Below are 21,914 nucleotides of genomic sequence, written 5' to 3'. Positions count from 1 at the left end.
TGGTTGTGTCCCAAAATCATTTCCATAGGTTGATCCTAACCCTCCGATCTATAGAGGGTTAGGACCAACCCTCTAACATTCTGATCAGAGGGTTAGGATAAACCTATGGAAATGCTTTTTGATGCACATCCTATTAGGCTGTGGCCCATCTAATGGACGGTTTGGATCATCCTATGGTGCGGGCCATACCGTACTTTTAATAAAGTGAGGAGTGTCCTCATCAAAATACGGTAGTGCGGATAACATTTCCCAAAAACATCTTAAAAAATACGGCAAAAACCCGGGTGACACGCGGGTCGACTCGGCCCGTACGGGCCTGGCGTGGGAACCACATTTTCTACCCCGGAACCACTAAGGGACCAAATTTTATACCTCATAACCACTAGGGAACCACATTTCACACCCCCGAAACCACTAAGGAACCATATTTTCTACCCCGGAACCACTAGAGAACCACATTTTATACGCCGGAACCACTAGGGAACCACATTTTATACCTCCGAACCACTACAGAACCACATTTTATACCCCAGAACCATTACGGAACCACATTTTATACCTCGGAACCACTATGGAACTACATTCTATACCTCAGAACCACTAGGGAACCACATTGTATACTCTCGAACCACTAGGGAACCACATTTTATACTCTCGAACCACTAGGAAACCACATTTTATACTCTCGAACCACTACCAACCACATTTTATGCCTTAGAACCACCAGGGAACCACATTTTCTACCCCATAACCACCAGGGAAACACATTTTATACCTCAGAACCACTAAGGAACCACATTTTCTACTCCGGAACCACTAGGGAACCACATTTTCTACTCCAGGACCACTAGGGAACCACATTTTCTACCCCGGAACCACTAGGGAACCACATTTTATACCCCGGAACCACTACGGAACTACATTCTATACTCCGGAACCATTACGAAACCACATTTTATACCCCGGAACCACTACGGAACCACATTTTATACCTCATAACCACTAGGGAACCACATTTAATACCCCAAAACCACTAGGGAACCACATTTTCTACTCCAGAACAACTAGGGAACCACATTTTATACCCCGGAACCATTAGGGAACCACATTTTATACCCGGTACCACTAGGGAACCACATTTTCTACCCCGGAACCACTGGGGAACCACATTTTATACCCCGGAACTACTAGGGAACCACATTTTCTACCCAAGAACCACTACGGAACCACATTTTATACCTTGGAACCACTAAGGAACCACATTTTATACCCCGGAAGCATTATGGAACCACATTTTATACCCCGGAAGCATTAGGGAACCACATTTTATACCCCGGAACCATTAGGAGGGGTATATTTGTCCTAAAAGCCATCTTCTCTCACCTGACAACACCTTTTTTATAATTTTCAAATCACTACCTTTTGTTCACAATTTTGCATAAACTTTGCATTTTTTTAATGATTTTCCCAAAAAATAATTTGTACCTATGAGTACACGACTCTAATTCTAGAAGCATTCCAAAGAATTAGAATTGATTATGGCTTCCAAAGAGATAACTCAGAGCATGGTTAAAAAAAAAGCAACCTTACAAGTTTAAAAGTGGTTTAAAAAAGGGATTCAGTCATTGTAAAAAATCGAAAAAAAAAAAAAAAAACCAAGTGCGTTGCTATTATCAAAAAAAGGGAGTGCTGATATCATCTATTCTCTATATTTTAACCCTTTTATAGTTTTATCCCTTCCTGTTCTTTCTGAGAAAAAAAAATGGAGGGAACTCTTTCTTCGCTCCATCCCTTAACTTTCATTTCGTCTCTTTCAAATTCCTCTATCCGTTTGAATTCTCTACTCACTAATAAGGGAAACCCATCAAGACTAGACAATGGGTTTTCTATTCGAGCCATGGATTCATCAGAAAAAAATAAGCGTTCAAAGCCTTTTGTTTTCACCAAGAGGAGAACCCTCGAACCAAATTCCGGGATTTCTTCTCCGAGAAAAGGTAAGCGCCCATGTCATTCTTCTCCCTCTGTTTTTTCTTTTCCACTTTTGGGGGTTCGTCACTCCCGGCGCACTTCAGCTCCCGTCCCTTGTGGCTTGCTAACATGCGCCGGAGTGTTCTGTACTTCTGTCAATGTATTAAATATGGTAATTCAAGGAAGGGAATTTATATTTCAGGGCGTTTGGGTCCCGTGAAGAAAACCCAGAAGCTGATTTCAGAGGTTTCTCCTCACAGAGCAGGTAAATGCAATTTATTGTTCTTGGCGCGAACAATACCCTGGGAGATATGTGGGAAAAAAAAAGTCCTAGAAGTATCCTGGTAAAAAAAAATCCCATGTTTGGTTATGTGGGAGAAAAAAATACCCTAGGAGATATGGTGGGAAAAAAAACAAACCTTTGTTTGGTTGCTTGAACTGTTGGGTAGAAAAAAATTCTTCTCAAGCTTATTTTTGGTTCCTGAGTTTATTTTTATTCCTGGGGTTATCTTGGGATGGGATGAAAAGGCAATCATTACAAAAGTGGGATTAAAAATTTCACCCCACAAGTAATCATTACAAGAGTGGGATTAAAAAAAACCTAGTGCTAAAAGGCAACCAAACATGGGATGGGACCAAAATTTAGCTTACTCTCCCACAAAACTCCCAAGAACAAAAAAAACCCAGCAACCAAACATTAGGGTCTAAAAAGGTGAACGTTAGAACCCACCCCATTGTGGGGTTTTTCTAGAATGTGCGATATGAAAATTGGAACAGTTCTTAGTTCTTACAATGAAAATGTGGCGTTGTTCGGATGCCAATGTACGTTTACTTATTTATATTTTGAACTTAAGATTTTTTTTTTTTTTTTTTTTCACATAGTTTCTGCAGTGAGGTTGTTGAGGATTGATCAAGGTGGGGCTTTTGCCGACCGTTTGAATGAGAAAGGGAGGAATTCCCGGGAAAATGAGATGGGCTATGTTGAAAGGACTCTTGGGTTTCGCACCCGGGATTTGGATGATAGAGATATCAGACTGGTATTATAATTGTGTTTTAATCTTTTTTACGTTCCACCCTTCTTTTCATTTTTACATTCTATGGTATTGTTTGAAGTAGAAATGGAGTTTCATTCCCAATGAATGCCTATGCATAGTCGAGTGCAACTTTTAGGGATTAATACCATATAGTACATTTAGGGTTCAATCAAAACTCCTTTGACTCTCCTGACTTACGACCGTGTCAACCGAGTACTCGACTGCATCTTGCTGAGTTGACTGTGATTTGCTAAACCGAGTACTCAACCACATCAACCGAGTACTTGATGTGACCGTGTCTTGCTGAGTTGACTATGATTTGCTAAACTGAGTACTCAGCCACGCCAACCGAGTACTTGACTTGACCGCGTCTTGTTGAGTTGACTATGATTTGCCAAACCGAGTACTCTGCCACATCAGCCGAGTACTTGACTTGACCACATATTGCTGAGTTGACTATGATTTGCCAAACTGAGTGCTCAGCCGTGTCAACCGAGTACTTGACCACGTCTTGCCGAGTTGACTATGATTTGCTTTGGCCACTTTTTGACCTGCATCCGCATTTTGAAACACTGGTTAATACTGAAGTATCAGACATAGATCCTTATCCCGTAGTGATGCTGAGATATATTGGGGTATCATTGAACGGAAGTTCGAAAAACCAAAATTTATTTGTTATACTGTAAATTACAATCTTGGCATGCTCTATTCTCAAACTATTGGTCACCGAAGGAAAAACAGGAAAATTTTCTCAAGATGTTTGAAGCCCCACTTAATTATTCTGTTTGTATATTCAACTATCGAAGTTAGAAGCCCATCTGTAAATCTTTTCAAAGAATTCCAGTGAGATATCTTTGCATGCTTAATTTTTCTTTTAACCCATTATTTGTTGATTTTGATAAGATAAAAAATGTATCGTGTCATGTGATATTAAGCGCTTATGTAAATGCTGAATTTTATTCATTTTGTTTTAGGTGACTGACATTGTTGGAGGTGCTGTTCGTTGGAGACGCTATCTTGATCATCTGATACTGTCTCTATGCAATGACGAGAACATATTTAGAGGCATGGAACCACTTCTGTTGCAGGTATCTTTCTATACATATTTGTTCTAATTGTTGTAGGACAACAATAAGCTTGTGACCTCTCAAGTCTCAACCATAAGAGGTTCAATACAGCACACTTGATCTACTGGAATTGCTGATATAGGCCAGAATATGCACTAGAATACTAAAGCTATTTGTGCTGCAATCTTTTGTCAAAATATTGGTATAATTTGTCTAAAATTGTTTTATTTTCCTTCTTTTAGATTCTTCGAATTGGGTTCTATGAGATCCTTAAGTTAGGCATGCCCTCTTACGCTGTTGTAGATGAGGTACATTTCACATATCCCAAATTCTTTTTAAATTTTTAAATAGCGCTATAATGTGGAATTCAGTGCTTCGCTCAAAATACCCATTGTGAGGCATGACAGACCAAACTGGATGCAAAATAGCCTTTAGCATATCATGTAGTTGGCATCTACCTTTATCCAATTATACTTGCAGCAATGAATAAAAAATAGTAATCCCATCAACTTTAGTAATTGCATGCCGACTTTAGTAAATGCGACAGTCATCATCTCAGCCACCACGGCCAAAATCTCCTCCGTCTAATCCACTTCTCCTTTCAAATCCTCATAACCCTCTGCTATCCAGTGGAGGCTAAGAGGCTTGTTATGCCACCCTTTTAGTTTTCCCTTAACAATATCCTTTTGGTTTCACGAAGAAAGATTTTTGCTTGCCACCATGTCGCTTTAAATCTAACTACTAACACTTGAGAAGAAAGCTAGTGTTATGGGAAATGAATCTTTCTTTCCTGTTAATTGTTTACATAAACCCTTCAATATTCTTTTGCTATTCTTTGGTATATCCATCTATCTTAAGCTCTTACCTACATCTTCTTCAAATGTTCTGTAAGCTTGAGTTATGGAAAATACATCTTTCTTGACTGTTAATTGCTAGCTCAAAGTCCTTCAATATTCTTTGGCTATTGTACGTCCGTTTATTTTTGAGCTATAAACAGTAACTTATTTCAATTGTTCTATAAATTTGGTTTGGTCATCATATTGTAACGTTGCCAATCATTATTTTCTTGTAACTAAAATTTTACTTATAATCCAAAAACAATGTCTCTTCCATGTCATTTATGCTTTTGGGATTGTCATCTCTTGTGTAATTCCAGAACGTCAAGCTTACTAAAGTTGCTCTTAGGCCTGGTGCTGGTAACATGGTGAATGGAATTCTGCGGAAGCTAGTTTTGCTCAAGGTTTGGTTTCTTCTGTGACCTGTGTGTTGCCAAGGATTTAAACCGAAATTTCGGTTGCAATCACGTAAAATTCGGGAAAACAATTTTTGGTATTTTACAGGATTTCAGTGGAAATTTTGGAGATTTCGGTGGAAATTTCGGCCAATTTCGGTGAAATCTTAAAATTTCGGATTTATGTACTTCCAGTGTCAGTCCCGGCAGAAATTCGAAATTTCGGTATTTTGGCCGAAATTTAAAACCATGCGTGCTGCTTAAACCTGTCACTGCTAGCTATGATTTTATTGATCCCCTGGTGTTTTTGTGTTTCTCCTTTCAGGAAAAAGATTCACTTCCCCTACCAAAGCTGGAAGGAGATGATCGTGCTAAAGCACGCGCCCTTGCAACTATTTATTCTCATCCAGTTGTAAGTTTCTAATGTAGCCAATGATGTGTTGGCTCTGCTGCAATTATGTAACGACCCGGATTTTTACTGCACGGATCGCTACGGGCAACAAAACATATTTATTCCTGTAATTACACAACGGAAGGTTAAAGTACATCCTGAATTTACAAAAATCCCAAGTATGACATATTTAAAACCTTTTTACATCTGAAGAGATTGACTAGGTTCATCATTTATGTATTTCTTCAAGTTGCTTTCACACTTCTCATAACTAAGGTTACTCATTGACAAATACTCCCGTATCTAAATTTTCAAATCCTGGTGGGAGAAAGTGGGTTAGGAGGGCAGGTATATAGAAGCTTCGATATGTAGCTGAAATCAATAATAAGAGATAGTTCTATAAAAATATGTAGTATTTTGTGTAGAACACACTATGAATTTAAAACTAATACTAATAGGATTTTTATAGAAACAATTTAACCAGATAGTAAAACAAACCATTTAAAGCCCAATAGTTTCTAACTGTTTCTATTTCTGAAGAAGTTTCCTGTAACGATCCGTCTCACCCTCGTATTGTCCGCTTTGGACTTGGCCCACTTCCGCTTTTGGGTAAGTCGACGGCTCAGAAGTACAAACACGTCACACGAGAGAGACTATCGCACATTGACCTCTTCCATTTCGTTCATTTCTCATTTTCGTTCAAACTTTTCGTGCATAATCCAACATTTCATTTCATTTTCCAGAATAAAACACATTTCATCATTTTGAAATAAATATGATTTGATATTTCCCAAATGTAAACAATGAATGTTCGAAGTAAAACAGATAAGAAATATCTGAATAAAACAACATATAGTCATATACCCATCACTTCATTGAGAAAAGATACCAGTCCAGTCTAGCTATCACCTACCTTATCAAACCTGAGAAGTAGGAATTTGAAGATGCTTGACCTTGAAGATGACAACGATCATGGAGAAGTGATCTCCCAGCCTTTTCCTTCTTCTTCCTCTCCTCCTCCCTTTTCTTTCTCTTTCTTCCTTTTCTCTTCCTGGCTGCTCTATTTATAGGAAAAACTGAGGGGAATAGCAACATGTGAATAGTTTTTATGCATAATAAATATTATTTTTACCGGGTATTACAAATTATGAATGTGATGACCCTTGTAACAATAAGATAGGAAAAAATAACCCATCCAAGGAGTTGCAAATGTATCGAAGGTGAGTAGAACTATTAGTTAGTTTATGAATTGTGTCTTTATGGTTATATTTCTGTGATCTAGTGGATGGTAAGGCGTTGGACAAAATATCTTGGGCAAGAAGAAGCCGTGAGACTGATGAATTGGAATAATAGCGATCCTAGTTTCAGCCTCAGGTTTTTTCGTCACATAGAACTTTCTTCAAACAATGATCTTAATTGTGTTACTGATTTTTTTATTTTTTTTTGAATGGTGTAATTGGGTTACTGATTTTTTAATTGGGTTACTGATATATGGCTGATATGCAGCTATCTCTTCTAATGTCAGGGCAAACAGCAAGAAAGGTTGTACAAGAGCTGAACTTATCAAGCGACTGGAAATATTGAAGGTGCTCTAATTCTGTTTCTATCTTGGGAGTGTATGTGATACATGACCTGTGTTTTTTGCAAGTTAACGACCACTTGCAAACATCTGAATTTTGGAAAAACAAAAATTACGACATGGTCTTCATGGCTGGCTGGGTCACTCTAATTATGCTCTAGTCTTTTACGGGAATGCCAATTTCTATTTCTTGCTACATGCAGATTAAATCAGATCAAATTTCTGTCTCAGATTAGGAGCTATTAATGTGAAATATTATGTAGTAATTATGCTAAGAATGCATCGTTCCTTTTTTGCTCAACTTGAATAGCATGATGAACCCTGCAAATAAGTCAGAAGTTCGAGAAAAAAAGCTGGTAGATTTGAGAGGATGGTTCAATAGCATTTTATCACAAATTCACAATTAAACTATTTAGACTGCTGATAAATTCAGTTTACAAAGAACCACTTATTGTGTCTTTTTTTGCGCTACTGTTCCTGGGTTGAACTGCAGAAAGTGTCAAGAAAACATGATTTTTGTTTAAATGTATATAATGTATTCAATGTTGAGCTTATTTGGATTTTAAACTTTTCATGGGGTTTTCCTTCTTTATAAATCCTCAGGAGTATGCTACTTAACCCGAACATTATACTCTCTTTTCGTTATTAAGGCCCTGTTCGTTTCAGGTTATGACAACCGATTGTCAGTCCTAAATCTATTATTGGGCTCAAATTTAAATGTAATTTTGAACCCAATAATAGGTTTGGGGCTCACAATCGGTTGTCATAATCTCAAACGAACAGGGCCTAAGTAATCATACAGTTTGAGAATCTTTTTTCAGCACCTATATCCCCTAATGATGTTGGTTATTGGGTGATTTAGTTATTCAAAGTCGAGGCAAATGCTTTATAAGGGATCCAAAGTTGATGCTGAGGTCAAACTCTTGGATTGAAATTTACACTGACGAGGGGTTTGGTTACAAATAGAAATTTGAATCGTAGTAGGACTGTTGATTGGAATCAGGAACTTGGTTTGAGTAGAAGTTGGTTTGTCTATTCAAGTATAAATCCTTTTAATTTTTGTTTTATTTTTTCTTGGTCTGTAGGTAGTGTAGAAACTACAAACTGTTGTCATGGTGAGTCAAAAAGTGATATTTTAGCTTGTGAAAAGATTTTCAGGTTTCTCATTGAATGTTTCCAAAAGACACACTCATGATGTGGTTCAGGCTTCTGCTTGACAAGTCCACACTACATGAAAGGTCTTACAATTAGCATTTCTATGCTAACATATCTTGTCTGCCAAACTTTGTGAACATGGTGGGGTTGTGACAATCTTTCTATCAAAGCAAAAGACATTCAAAGCAGAAGTATTCATCCACTAGTTTTCTTGAACAAGTATGCGTGGATAATTTAACTGCATTCCTTGTATTTCAATTTTCGGTTTTGAGAAACCAACCAACTGATCATGAGTTTTAATAATTAAAATCTTTTATAAATACTTAAGAGTTTATGAGCTGTTTACTTACATTGGTTAATTATCAAATGTTGTAATTATTTTAGGATATAGTTAATATATAGAAGGCAGAATTATCTCTTGTTTATGTTTAGTTTATTACGTATCTTGAATGTTACTGTCAACAGATATAATAGCATGATTACTGGTACAATGCTTTTAGCCTATTATACTGGCAGGCATGATGAATACCATTGCTCACATACAAAACATATACATCCAACAATTCCCTTTCATAGGCATTGAAAAATGATAGTTTTCCAGCCAAATCTGTCTCTGGATTTTTAATTTTTTATTTACGTAAGTATGAAACTCGCAAATTTTACTCGCCTTTACACTTTCTTATATTTCTTTTGAACAGCAAGTTCAAAACCCAATTTGATTCTGGAACTCAAAATTTGCCTACTTTATTACTTTTGTATTTGGAGTTAATTTGTTCTAACTGACGAGGAAGGAGCTCAGTTTTAGCCCTCATGATGTCTAATATTAGTAAAAGTGTGTTACCTTATCTGAATAACTGTCACTTCTGAAGAGTTAATTATAATCTAATATAATTTTCTCAACTTCAGGTTCCACATGAACCGTCTTTGCATATGGAAGATTTTGTTCGTATTAGAACTGGCATGCAGGTGTGTATTGCAAAGCATACCCTTACAAGGGAATACTGATATTCTTTTCAGTTGTTGCTAGATAGTAATTTTTGTTTCTTTGAAGCTCTTGATGAACTATTAACAGCTATGGAATAGAATGTAAAAAATACAAATTGGTTATCATCAAGGCACACACAATGGATTATAATCTCGTCCAAAATTGACACATATAGCCTAATATGTATCACATTTTTGGTTGGGCATTTAGAAAAGTAGAATATCTATGATAGCATATCTACTTATCCAGTTGATCTAGTGATTCCTCTTTTCCAATGGAGGGATAAAGAGCTAACCATTTGTTGCAATGATTCCCGGATACTTCAAAACCAGATATCAAGCAAACAAAACAAAAAGGTAAACTACAAAAGATAAGTATTCAACATAGATACTGTATCCGTGGCTGGTGCTGATTCTTCAATTTCAAGTGTCAAAGATGTCCTCATCATAGTTTTAAATTTTGTCTGAAATCCGAAATTTTGGCCTGCCGAAATGAAATTTACCCTAAATCAAAAGTTTACAAGATTTTGGCGAAATTTCGGTTAAATTTTCGTTTTTACGTTTTTTACAAAATTTCCATCGAAATCGCTGAAATTTCCACCGAAAATTTAGACATTTCGGTGGAAATTTTATAAAATCCGAAACTTTATCATTTTTTACATGATTTCGGCTGAAATTTCAGTTTCAGTGGTGGCCAAAACCGACATTTAAAACCTTGGTCCTCATGAGTCACCCCGTATCTTGGTATTGTAGATTGGTTATTTTGTGTTGTACTGTAAACCCTTTTGGATAAGAGGAATCAATAGATCAATTTTGAGGAATAGCAGCTTGGTCTTAGAAAGCACTCAATGTCCTGTATTATGAAGAATGTAAAGAATAATGAAGGGAAATAAGTGGTTAAGCATCGATGCTCTGTGTATTTATCCATGTTATGAACACATACCCCCTTCCTTTTCATAAAAGGGAGCCACATTGATCATTGATTGAAGACATAATCAAATGCAAGGTTTCTCTATTAAATGGAACTATGAAGGAAAATGAAGGCTGTGTTCTCCACAAGTTGGACACCACAACATTCCATCAGTCATTTGAAGATTTTTTTGAAAACTCATTCAAATTCATTCAGCTTCCCTTTTTTTTTTTTTTTGAAATGTAAGCTGCTTTTTAGGGTAGTTTAAGGTGAACCAGCTTTTTCTATCTTTCAGTGAATAATGAAGCAGCATTGCAAAACCACTCAAATAACTGATTATAAATCTTTGCCATTTTTATCATATGCTTGACTTTGAAATTTTTTTCAATTGTATTGAGTTCCAAAACATTTTGTTTTCCTACTGATCAGATTGTCGTACAAGCTGGATTACTGAATGAAGGTCTCTGTTCAGTTCAGGACGAGAGTGCCGGTCAGTTCTTTTCTCTGACCTAAATAGGATATGAAGGCTCTAAGCAATATTTGGAGCAAAACCCATATATGCAATTAGTCCAAAAAAGTTCATGTTTCAACTCTATTCTGATCTACTTATAAATTATGAATTAATGACTCCTCATATATGTATATGGTATACACATGTAAATCACTAAGAAACTTACACCTAATTTCTAAATTATGAATTAATAAAATCGTCCTGTAAAGCATTAAATCTATCAGGAATAGGAGTTGGCCATTCCTTTCTAGATTTTTACTTTTCCTAGACTATTAGTTCTCAATTTATAGGATGGTAAATTTCAGGAGTCAGTACCTTTTCTTCTAATGTTGTAATCTTTCCACTTCCTTGTGTTGGGATTTTGGACCTCTTGCTAACTGTAGATTGTCTTAATAGATCAAGACTTCATTGCAGGTCTGGTGGTGTCTGTTGTGGATCCACAACCAGGAGAAACCATTATTGATTGCTGTGCTGCACCTGGAGGAAAGACTCTTTTCATGGCATTGCGTTTGAGAGGCCAAGGTGAATTTGAATGGAAGGTTCTCTGTTAACATTAAGTATTGCATAGTCATTAGAAATGTTCGTTATGCTTGAATACTGGAATCACCAATGGCTTGGCCGACTTTTTTGTCATGGACATTGGGTTCCTATATGATAAGAGATTGCTTATTGATCTCTGAGATTGTGTCATATAATTTGCTCATCTATTCAACCTCTATGCTCCTCTTCGGCTCTTCCTAATCAAATCTGTGGTATGATACTCAGTATGTGTAGCTGAGTATTGACCATATCGAAAATAAAAGAGGATTGTGATTGTTGAACATAAGAGCTACCATAACTCAAGTTGCTCTTATGTTTGTGTTCTCTCTAATGTGTAAGTTGATAGGGCCCATTATTGTATATATATATATATATATATTGAAGTCGTGGGGTTGGGAGAGAGACTACCAGACCAGTTCTTTTTCTCTCCTCTTCTCTTCTTTTTTTATATACTACTTTATTTTCTTCATACTTTCTTCTTTACGTCTATGAGTGTGGATTTACATCCTTGACATGGTACTAGAGTAAAAGACATGATCTTCGATCAATCTCATCTTTTTTTTGGGGGATTATTCCATTAGTTCCAATTTTGCGTCTTCTCCTTCTTGGAAACCGCTTATTCTTATTTGTACGTCTTTTTACTTGCCTTTCAAGATGAATACTAAGATCTGGTTAAAAAAACCCTAGATCTAGCCATCCGACCAAATCCCAGATCTCTCCTTCCACTTCCTAGAACCGGTCTTCCAAATCCTAGATCCAGCCTTCCAAACCCTAGATCTAACCTTCTACTTTCTAGATCCATCCCTTTCTTTTGGAAGTGGCTCGCACCTTGTTATTCAATATGGGTGTTCCAAAATAACATTGCGGCGATGCTGTCCTAACAGCTTGCTACATAATTAATTGAATGCCATCCTCCATCTTATATGAACAGTTCCCATATACAGTAATGTTTCCCGATTCTGCCTTGTGTTCTCTTCTCCCAAAGTGTTTGACTGCGTCTTCTTTGTTTACTCTCTAGGCCCTTGTATTGACAAATTGGATCATCATATTGATGTCTCCTTGGGATAATCGCTTACCCAGAAAGGATATCGTTGTTACAATCCCTCTTCTCGGAAAAAAAGTTTGTCTGTGCATAAATCACATTCTCTGAAAATAATCCATTTTTGCTTCATCGGGATCCTCCCCCATTGATCTCTACAGACTGCGATTCTCCTTTTTCCAACCCTCAGTTATATACATATGTTCCTCTGTTCTTCCATCCAACCACCGAAAGTTAGTGTTGTTCCTTGGCAATATGCACGATGAAAAATACATGTTTCGAATCAACCTATCCTTCAATCTTTGCCTGTGTTTGAAAATTTTGTATTAGCCCATCCCTGTTCTTTTTGTTGTGGTTTGAAAAGGTACACGGTCCTACACTCATCCAGTTGCGAACTCTGTTTCTTAGCCACATACAAAAGTCTTGTAACTTCTCTTTCTTCTGCTGGTCTACCTCATGCTTGCCAAGAGGCAATGTCTCATGATGGATGAAGGTCATGGACGATAAAATGAGTGTACTAAATCAAAATCAAATGTGAGAAATTTGAATTACCTACAGGGAAGCTTGTTGTTGTATACTGTTGGGTTTATACTATTAAATATCTATTAGATGGAGTGGTTGAGCAGTTGAAAGCCAAATTAGTGGCCGAAGGATACCCAAACATTTGGCATTGACTATTCCGAAACATTTTCTCTAGTAGCGAAACTAAATTGAGTTCAAGTAATTATTTCAATTGCCAATAAAGTTTAGCCATTATGACAACTTGATGTCAATAATGCATTTCTTCATGGAGACCTCCATGAAGAGTTTTATATGGAGCAACCTCTCATGTATGTTGCTTATGAGGAGTTAGGAAAGGTCTGTAAGCTTCTGAAGGAGATATAAGGTCTTAAGTTGTCTCCCAGTGCATGGTTCGATTCAGCTCAATTATCATCAAGTTTGACCCTCGCAGAAGTCATGTGGATCACTCTGTATTTGTATGGAGACATGATAGAAATATTTATGTGGATGACTGTGGTTAGTGAGAATAGCCAAAAGAAAATAAATGAGATCAAGATGTACCTACAAGATCATGTATAGACCAAAATTTAAAACCTTTACTTTTCTTTCTTGGGATTGAAGTGCCAAGGTCAAAATTTGGCATTGGTATATTCTAAAGGAATTATGTTACATATCTTTTGTCTGAGACTGGTTTGCTACCCCCAATTCCTCTCGATAGACCTATGGATCCCAACATAAAATTGATCAAGGACAAGGGACAATTGTTTGAAGTTCCTGATTGATATTGGCTACTTGTTGGAAACGTATCCATCTCACTATTATTAAAAAAAAATAAAATATCCTCACAATTGCACATCCTCATATCTCCTTTCCCGTAAGCATTGTCAGTCATTTCCTGCAAAGCCCTACCGTGGATCATTGGGAAGCTGTTCGATGTGTTCTAAAGTATCTCAAAGGAGCATATGGAAAAGGACTCGTGTTCAAGAAATATAATCACTTAAATTTGGAAAGTTTTTTAGATGCAGATTGAGCAGTATTACATTTAGGGCCTGTTTGTTTTACATTATGACGACCAATTTTGCAGTCCCCAACCTATTATTGGACTCCAATTTAGTGCAATTTTCGGTCCAATAATCGGTTGGGAACTCCACAATCGGTTGTCATAATCTAAAACAAGCAGGGCCTTAGAAAAATGATCAATTGCTGGCTATTGTACATTTGTTGGTTGATAACCATGGCAGTATTAATCTTTTGGGTTATAGTGGTCTTTTATGTGCAGTTGAGGAGATGAGGAGATTGACAGTCTTCATGGATGCCTTGTTGTGATGCAGGTTCTGTAGCTGCAATTGACATAAACAAAGGCCGCTTGAGAATTCTTGAAGAGACAGCCAAGTTACACGATGTTGATGATGTCATTACTCCTGTTCATGCCGACCTACGCATCTTTGCTGTAAGTTACTGGTCCAAAGGAAGATAATAATATCTCTTGTACAGTTACTTCGGTTGGACATTTTGGAATCATTGACATAAATAAAGGCCGCATCTCCATTGGAATCTCTTGTACAGTTACTTTGATTGTCGAGGGAGACTCCTTCAATGTGATTAGGTGGCTGAAGGGGAGCCATCCCCATCCATGAAGATTCACGCATTAGCTAAGATTCATGATCAAGTGGTGGGTTCATCCATCTGTTACTGCCATGTTAGAAGATTGGCCAATGGAGATGCGGATAAGTTAGCTAGAGCCGGTGCCGCAAGGGAAGAATTAGAGATGTTTTGAGGCCTCTCGTTATATTGTATTTTTATGATATGTATTTCGTTTTCTTTTTATGGACCAGTTCGGTCGCGGGGCTTCTCCCTTCTTTTAACAATATTTTACAGCATTAAAAAAAAAAATCCTTTGTATTAATATATGAGAAATACCACATCAGATGCACGTGACAACACATGCAGCAGACATCAACGGGGTTGTTTGTAAAAAAAAAATTATTTATTTGAATGGTAACTATATTAAAAAGAGCAAAGGGAACAGCAAGACCGAGGATGTCTCAAACCAAACGGAAGTAAACAACAGCAAGCTAGAAACAAAACAAGAGGAAGACCATAAAATCTGAAAACCACAAATGTCTTCAGGGAGGAAGTAGTCAAAAGTCATAATAGTATATTAGAAAAAAATTAGTTACCCTTTACATTTTATTTGATAATATTTATATACTATGTATGTGTTTAGTTTAGTTCTATTTGTCTAGACTCTAGATGCTTTATCTTATGCTTTTATCACTACTATTTTTATCAGCACATTACTGTACTGCTGTGTCAGCACGTTTGGCTTTTCTGGGTCACCATATTTGGCATTTCATATCTGTAGCTGACACCAATCCACACCTTGTCTAAGCCAAATAGTTAACGTGCCTTTATGATACATTATCCTCATATGCTCCCATGTCCATTTATTCATACTTTGTTTTTAGGCAACATCCAAGATTGTTCACTTGCATGTGCAACATAGAATACCATTTGTATTTTAAGTTTATTTAAATATAATATCTTTAGAGGGTTTTTTTGTTTAGAGATAAAAACAAACTTGATGAAAAAAACAAAGGAAAGAGGGCGAGGAGCCCTACAATAAAGCAGCAAGAAAAATGAAGAACGGAAAAAAAAATTATACACCGAGTTTCTAATAATGATTCCGTACGCACTCCCTCCTTAGAGATTTTTCTTTGTTGTTTTGGATAATCTGTTTTTCTTTTATGGCGTGACATGTAGTCTGTACCATGGTTTGAAATTTTGGTTTTGGCATAAATTTTGGACCTAGCTGAATCCGAAATTTCAGCCGAAATCCTGAAATTTTGGTACAGACACACAAAATGTCGATTTTTTGGGCCGAAATTTCGACCAAAATTACCGAAATTTCGGCTGAATTTTGGGAAATGAATAAAAAATTGATTTTTTTTTTCAAATTTCACCGAAATTTCCGAAATTACATTTCGCCAATTTCGGTTTCGGAACGTTTCGGTTTCTGCACATTGAATTGTTCTTTTGGAAATATTTAATATTTTGTTGTTTGCTTCTCTTTCAGCTAACGTTTATTTTTTCTTTGGTAGGAGGAGAGTTCTGCAAAGTTTGATAAAGTTCTGTTGGATGCTCCATGTTCTGGACTTGGTGTCCTCTCAAAGGTATTCTTTTCCCATTGACAAATTTCATATTTCTGGGCATGATTATTATTATCAAAACACAATTTTCTGGGCATGAAAATTATTAAAACACAATTATATTGGAATAAGAAAAATTGAAGCATACACATGTTTTATCAAATTTCTCTGATTAACTGAATTCATAAGTAGAGTGAGCACTGGTTGTTTGAATGATTTCTCTTTGATAGTTGCCTGGGATCTACTTATTGTGAATGAGAAAATGCTGTTAACTTTTTAAACATTACACCAATGATTTTTTGATCCTGCGAGAAAAAGAGGTTGTTAGAAAACAAAGAGGAGGTCAGATTCTTGCACAAGAGTATTCTGTGACTTAAGTTTGTACCTTCTGGACATTTCTTTATAACATGCTTACAGGCTGATTTGATTGGCAACCATAAATTATCCAGGAGATCTGCCGATAATGCAAATTTCTACCTCTTCAATTTCTCAAGTACTAAACCTTACTTCTGATCTGATGTGTCTTAGAGAGCAGACTTACGCTGGAATAGAAGATTAGAGGACATGGAATTGTTGCAAAATTTACAAGATGAGCTCCTTGACGCCTCTTCCACGTAGGAGTCCATGGCCCTTATCCTTTTACATATTTTCTTTTGATGCGAATGAACAACTATTATTTTCTTTTCTACAAGTTGTTAATTGATCCCTGTTATTCATTATCATGACATGCGCATGACCCCGGTGCTTATGTATTCTCAGTTCCCAAGTTGAAGGATGTGTAGAAACCTGTAGCTGTTAGTCCCCTGTTATCTAACAAGGACAATCATTTTCTTGAAATTACCATGTCCGGCACATTTCTAGGCACACAGTGGTATGGTTTTTAGAAAAAAAGATAATGTTATTTCCGTTTCTTGAATCTTTGGTACTCCTTTCAATGTATTTCTCTTTGTCTAGATGCATTTTTCTTATCTGTGTTTTTGTCAAATGAAATAGAGAATGACTAGGCAGGCAGTCACTGTCGGGATCAACACTAACGATCAATTCCTGGGTTCACAGAGGGATATGTACTTGCAATTGAGACTGTTGATCTTGTAGAAGATCATGAGGCAACCCACATGGTCTTGGTCTCATGTGAACCAGACATCGCATGTGTAAAAATAAAGGACTACAAAAATCAAAGGCTTAGCTTTCCTTCGTGGTACCCCGAAAGAGGCTTGATGGATCAACTCTTAGGATCATCCTATCAAGGTGTTCTAAGTGGCATTTGGCCAGGCTTGTGGTCGCCGGTTGGATCAATGGATCTGATCATATATAGATGTGGCACATGCAGGGCCCAAAAAGTGTTTGTTGAGAAGGAACCTAACATCCTTCCATTCTTCCTATCGACATTTTGGATCTTGAAGCTTTTTGTTATGATACTGAAAGCAAATCTTACAAATTTTTTTTTTGTTGAATAATGGAGAAATTATATTCAGAAAAGAAGAGAACACAAAAAGCATGGACCAAGGAGGTCCTGCAAACACACACACACAATGTTGGAACACTGCTGATCTGCTACATTTATGGCACATGCTGAATACTTTCAGGTGTTATAGTTTTGAAAAATGTATCAATCATTTTTCACTATTGCAGTTCTTTGGTTTCTCAAAAATCAGATTGTCACCCATATACTTCATGCATATTTTCATCATATCATGTGAAAACAGTAAAACCTTAAAGTCCTGAATTTACATCAAGCAGTACCTATGTGAAATAGAAACATGCAGGTGTCTGCTGGAATCAACACCTTACACAGTAAAATGCTTGTAGGGCTATATGCAGTTAATATTATATACAGTTAATATATTATTACATAGTCAGCAGTTGATAAAAATATAAATTTGAAGTACTTTTAACGTTTCTGTAAAAGAATGGAGGCCTTTTAAGTATTTTATCTCTAAAAATTTCATTTATAGGTTGGTAAAGCCTGGAGGAATACTAGTCTACAGTACTTGCTCCATTGATCCCGAAGAGAATGAGGAGAGGGTGTCTTCGTTTCTTCTCAGACATCCGGTATGAGCTTTGACTATAAATTGAACATGGTTTACCTTTTCTTCTGTGAATTCAACGTTGATGTTTCATATTTCATTTTATGGAATAATATATATGCTCATGCCTAATGATTTTCTAGGCTGACTGTTATCATGATTACTACTCTCTCTCTCTCTGACTCTCTCTCTCTCTCTCTCTCACACACACACACACACACACACACACCCACACACACACATTAACCTATCTTTCCCTTTTTGAATACCACCCTTTCTGGACTGTCTATCGCCAAAATTCCTGCAACTATGCCTGATAATCAACTTTATCTTTTCTTTACTTTTATATTTTGGTCTGTAGTAGATACTTTGCCCGTTATTCTAGTTGTTATTATCTCAGCATTTACTATTTTTTCCTTAATATTTTTGCCATGTTTCTGCTTTTTCCGACTTTTAGATCTGAAAGAATAAAAAGACAAGATATGGCGGCATTACATATATAGTTAATAATTTGAAATGTCATTCATGGGCAGTTAGAAGTTACATTGCATTCAATTGATATTTATGTGCATTGTTCTAGACAACTTCAAATATATCCCTGGTTATTTTCCCAACTTAAAGAAAATATTTGAACAGTTATCATTTGTATGCCAATGCCTTTTTTTAAGATTCATTGCAGGAATTCAGACTAGATCCCGTCGACAGATACGTTCCGCTAGATTTTGTAACACAGAGAGGATTCTTCTTCTCTAACCCAGTGAAGCATTCTCTTGATGGGTCATTTGCAGCTCGTTTGGTTCGATCCTTAGACGACAGCATAAAAACCTTGTGAGTATAGTGATCATGCTCAGATCTATATTTTCTTGAAGTTGCATAATCGTAGTGTTTTGGCGAGATTGTTGTTCTTTAAGATGCTACATTGCTTATAACTAGAGGTAGTTTGTTTTTACACATCTTTGTTTTGTCTGCTGGGTGCTTTTGAATTTTTCATCATTGGTCACTACAGAATACCAGTCCTTCCAGTCCTTGATGATTGCCATATCAATGAAACCGATTCACTAGCCCAATTTTGAAATGGCTAATGTAATACTGACTCTTGCTTCTTCTTTTTCCTGTAGCAGTTAAGGGTGATGTTATAGGTTGTAATAAGGTTAGGGTATGAAATTTTACATATAGTTAGCCTTTTATATTAGGAACAATGCGTTTCCTGATTACTAGCCTTAAGTTTTTGATTTGGCTTTTCTTATCAAATTATCAGATCGCACGCATTCTATGTTACATGGATTCTTTTGAACTGATGAATTACCCGTGTCTGATTCCAATACTTTAGGATTCACCGCGACACTTACAGATCTCCTAAATCTACTTTTTCTAAGGGAGATGATATTTTCACCCCCCCTTGCATTACGTGCACACCTCCCTTATAACCTGATTTGACGTGAAAAGTGGGCAACTTTATGTCAAATCACGTTATTAGGGGGGGGGGGGGGGGGGGGTTGCAAGTACTGCAGGGGGGTGAAAATATCATCACCCTTTTTCTAAATGCTATTACAAATTTGAAAGGGAAATGATATCAGCGCTCCATTGCTTTGATATTGAAGCTCAAGTTTCTTGTCTTTTAGTATTTAAAGGGCTTCTTAGAGCTTTTTGGGAACTATAATAACCTTTTGACAGCCCTTTAAATACTAAAAGACAAGAAACTTGAGCGTGAATATAAAAACATTGGAGTGCTGATATCAGTTCCCATTTGAAATTGTCACATATTTTGAATTTTATATATCCTAATTGTAAGTTTTTTATACGAAAATAAAACATTATATTTACTTAATTTACCAAAGATCCTAATTGTAAGTTTTTTATACTAAAATAAAACATTATATTTACTTAATTTACCAAAGATCCTAATATATGAGTAAATTATCATGTAAAGAATTAAAGTTAGACAAATCCAAGAATCCATTTTTTTTCCTGAGGTTAGCCATAGCCAACACTCGATACCCATGTCGGATTCCAACACTCGTATCTCTACCCATTCAACATAGGACGCCTTTATCTCTCCGTGGAGTAATTCCTTTTGTTTTTTGCCTGCCTCATTCATGCAGGTAATGCGCCACATAGCTGAAGCGACGTAATGGCTCCTGACTAGATATAGTTCAGTGACTTACATTGCAGAAGCATTTCATGATACAGAGATGGATAGATTAACAGACTTGAGGAACCATGAATGAAAGGAACATGTTTAGACGATGCGCAAAAGATCAGCAGACTAGTGCCATTGATCCAAGCAGGCTGTGAGATGGTCGAAAGGGATTATACGCAAGGGATTACAGGTGCCAGATAAACTGAGAGTCATAAAGAAGACATCTCATCAAAGGAAACATGATGAGAAATAATTAGAGATTCCTCACTTTCTTGTAACATTTATACCCTTGTAACATTTATATCCCTGATTAATCTCTAATCTCTGTGAAATTTTTTCTAGATTGAAGGAAATTCAGAGGCAGTGATGGATACTATTATTAAGAAAACTGGAAGTGGATGCACTCTCAAAGCTTTGTGAAATGGTTTGGGGCCGCTTTGGATGCGTCTAGCGGTCTAGATATCGTTTGCATATAATTTACATGGTTTTGAAGTTATATAGGAGAGGAATATTTGTAAATAATGGTCATAATATATTTAAAAATGATATGGTTAGGCCGCCCCATTCATTTTGGATTTTGAGAATTGTTTTTATGTGCAAATCTAATATCTTAGATTTATTATTGGGCTTAGGCGCCGTTTTTTTTGCAGGTATTTTTATTTCCACAATTTGGAGGGAAATGATAAATTTGGAGGGAAATGTAATCAAATCAAGCATTGGAAATGCATCAAATTTTGGAAAAGTTTTCTTTTGAAAAGCATGAAAAAATATTTATTTTTTCAAACTTTTCCAGATAATTCCTGCAATCCTAACAATGCCTCTGAGGGCAACCCAATTTAGGGCCCATTTAAAAAGGCCCTTACATTATTCGAGAAGGGCCCAGCCTCGGTGTACATACGGCGTATATTAGAAGTGTCCAGCACTATAAATACCCCGCCCTGGCATGGTTTTTAGATAACTAACGGGAAAGCACCCCAACACCTGTGTACATAAGTCGTATGTTAGAACTAGGGGTGCAGCTCGAATAGGGCGGGTCAGGTTTTCCAAAACCCCATCCAACCTGAGAATTATCTCAAGTCGGGTCGGGTGTAATTTTTTACAGGAAAACATGAGATTCGTAAACCCCAAGATAGTTTCTCGGGTCGGGTTTTCATTTTTTAGTGTAGGATAGTGACTAATTTTAAAGACGTAGGAAAAATAAAACAAATCTTCACACCAAAAATCTCTAAATTTATGTCATCGAGTTTATAAATTTAAGGAGGACACTATATTTTCACATAGGGAAATGATAAAATGCGCCCCTTTTCATCACTTGGGACCCCAAGCTACAATGTATCTATGGCTGAAAAGGTGCTGAAGTATTTCTCATTTGAAGGAATGAAGTGACTTGATTGCCTCATTTATCATTTCCTTTTCACATAACAGATATGATCACCTCAATGAAAACAATTGTATCAATTTGTTCGAAAATAATTTTCTATGTTATTCAATAGATATTAAAGAAAGTCACAATACACCCATATGAGTCAGGTCAGGGTTTCCGATTTAAGGTATTTTTTTTGGGAAATGATATTCACGCCCCTCTCATCACCGGGGACACCCATTTGCCAGTGTACTTTGCAATCAAAGCCACTTGATTTTTTTGACATAAAGTACATCATCTCCCTTTTTGCCATTGATACACTGAC

The 21,914-nt window shown here is 36.6% G+C and overlaps 1 protein-coding gene across 3 annotated transcripts; it reads left to right on the top strand.

Moving 5' to 3' along the window:
* Positions 1-1,725: 1,725 nt before the first annotated feature.
* On the top strand, positions 1,726-20,803 carry LOC143855651 (NOL1/NOP2/sun family protein / antitermination NusB domain-containing protein). 3 transcript variants are annotated; one of them, XR_013238026.1, is made up of 18 exons: positions 1,726-1,994; positions 2,171-2,233; positions 2,851-3,005; positions 3,977-4,090; positions 4,312-4,377; positions 5,226-5,309; positions 5,626-5,712; positions 6,974-7,065; positions 7,217-7,277; positions 9,332-9,391; positions 10,749-10,809; positions 11,245-11,352; positions 14,242-14,360; positions 16,012-16,083; positions 16,588-16,673; positions 16,819-16,930; positions 18,015-18,111; positions 18,766-18,805. XR_013238026.1 is itself a non-coding variant. In XM_077365718.1 (18 exons), exons 1-18 carry the CDS (start codon positions 1,763-1,765, stop codon positions 20,190-20,192), a joined length of 1,710 nt encoding a protein of 569 aa, XP_077221833.1. In that variant the 5' UTR covers positions 1,726-1,762; the 3' UTR covers positions 20,193-20,802. The 3 variants fall into 3 exon arrangements, 2 of the variants coding, with proteins under 2 accessions (XP_077221833.1, XP_077221834.1); XM_077365718.1 differs by lacking the exon at positions 16,819-16,930 and adding an exon at positions 20,189-20,802 and having other exon boundaries at positions 18,766-18,914; XM_077365719.1 differs by lacking the exons at positions 2,171-2,233; positions 16,819-16,930 and adding an exon at positions 20,189-20,803 and having other exon boundaries at positions 18,766-18,914.
* Positions 20,804-21,914: the final 1,111 nt, after the last annotated feature.

The sequence above is a fragment of the Tasmannia lanceolata genome, unplaced genomic scaffold (genome assembly GCF_043159265.1).
Source record: "Tasmannia lanceolata isolate RefF3 unplaced genomic scaffold, GAP_Taslan_0.1 ptg000023l, whole genome shotgun sequence".
NCBI classification, from domain to species: domain Eukaryota; kingdom Viridiplantae; phylum Streptophyta; class Magnoliopsida; order Canellales; family Winteraceae; genus Tasmannia; species Tasmannia lanceolata.
The sequence above is the reverse complement of the archived record's forward strand: the minus strand, read 5'-3'. Positions and strand labels throughout refer to the sequence as shown.

Bases quoted from the DNA above. Each gene is read 5' to 3' on its own strand.
- LOC143855651 (XM_077365718.1), top strand. From the start codon at position 1,763: ATGGAGGGAACTCTTTCTTCGCTCCATCCCTTAACTTTCATTTCGTCT. The intron at 10,810-11,244 runs GTCAGTTCTTTT...ACTTCATTGCAG, and splicing joins AGTTCAGGACGAGAGTGCCG to GTCTGGTGGTGTCTGTTGTG. The intron at 11,353-14,241 runs GTGAATTTGAAT...GTTGTGATGCAG, and splicing joins ATTGCGTTTGAGAGGCCAAG to GTTCTGTAGCTGCAATTGAC.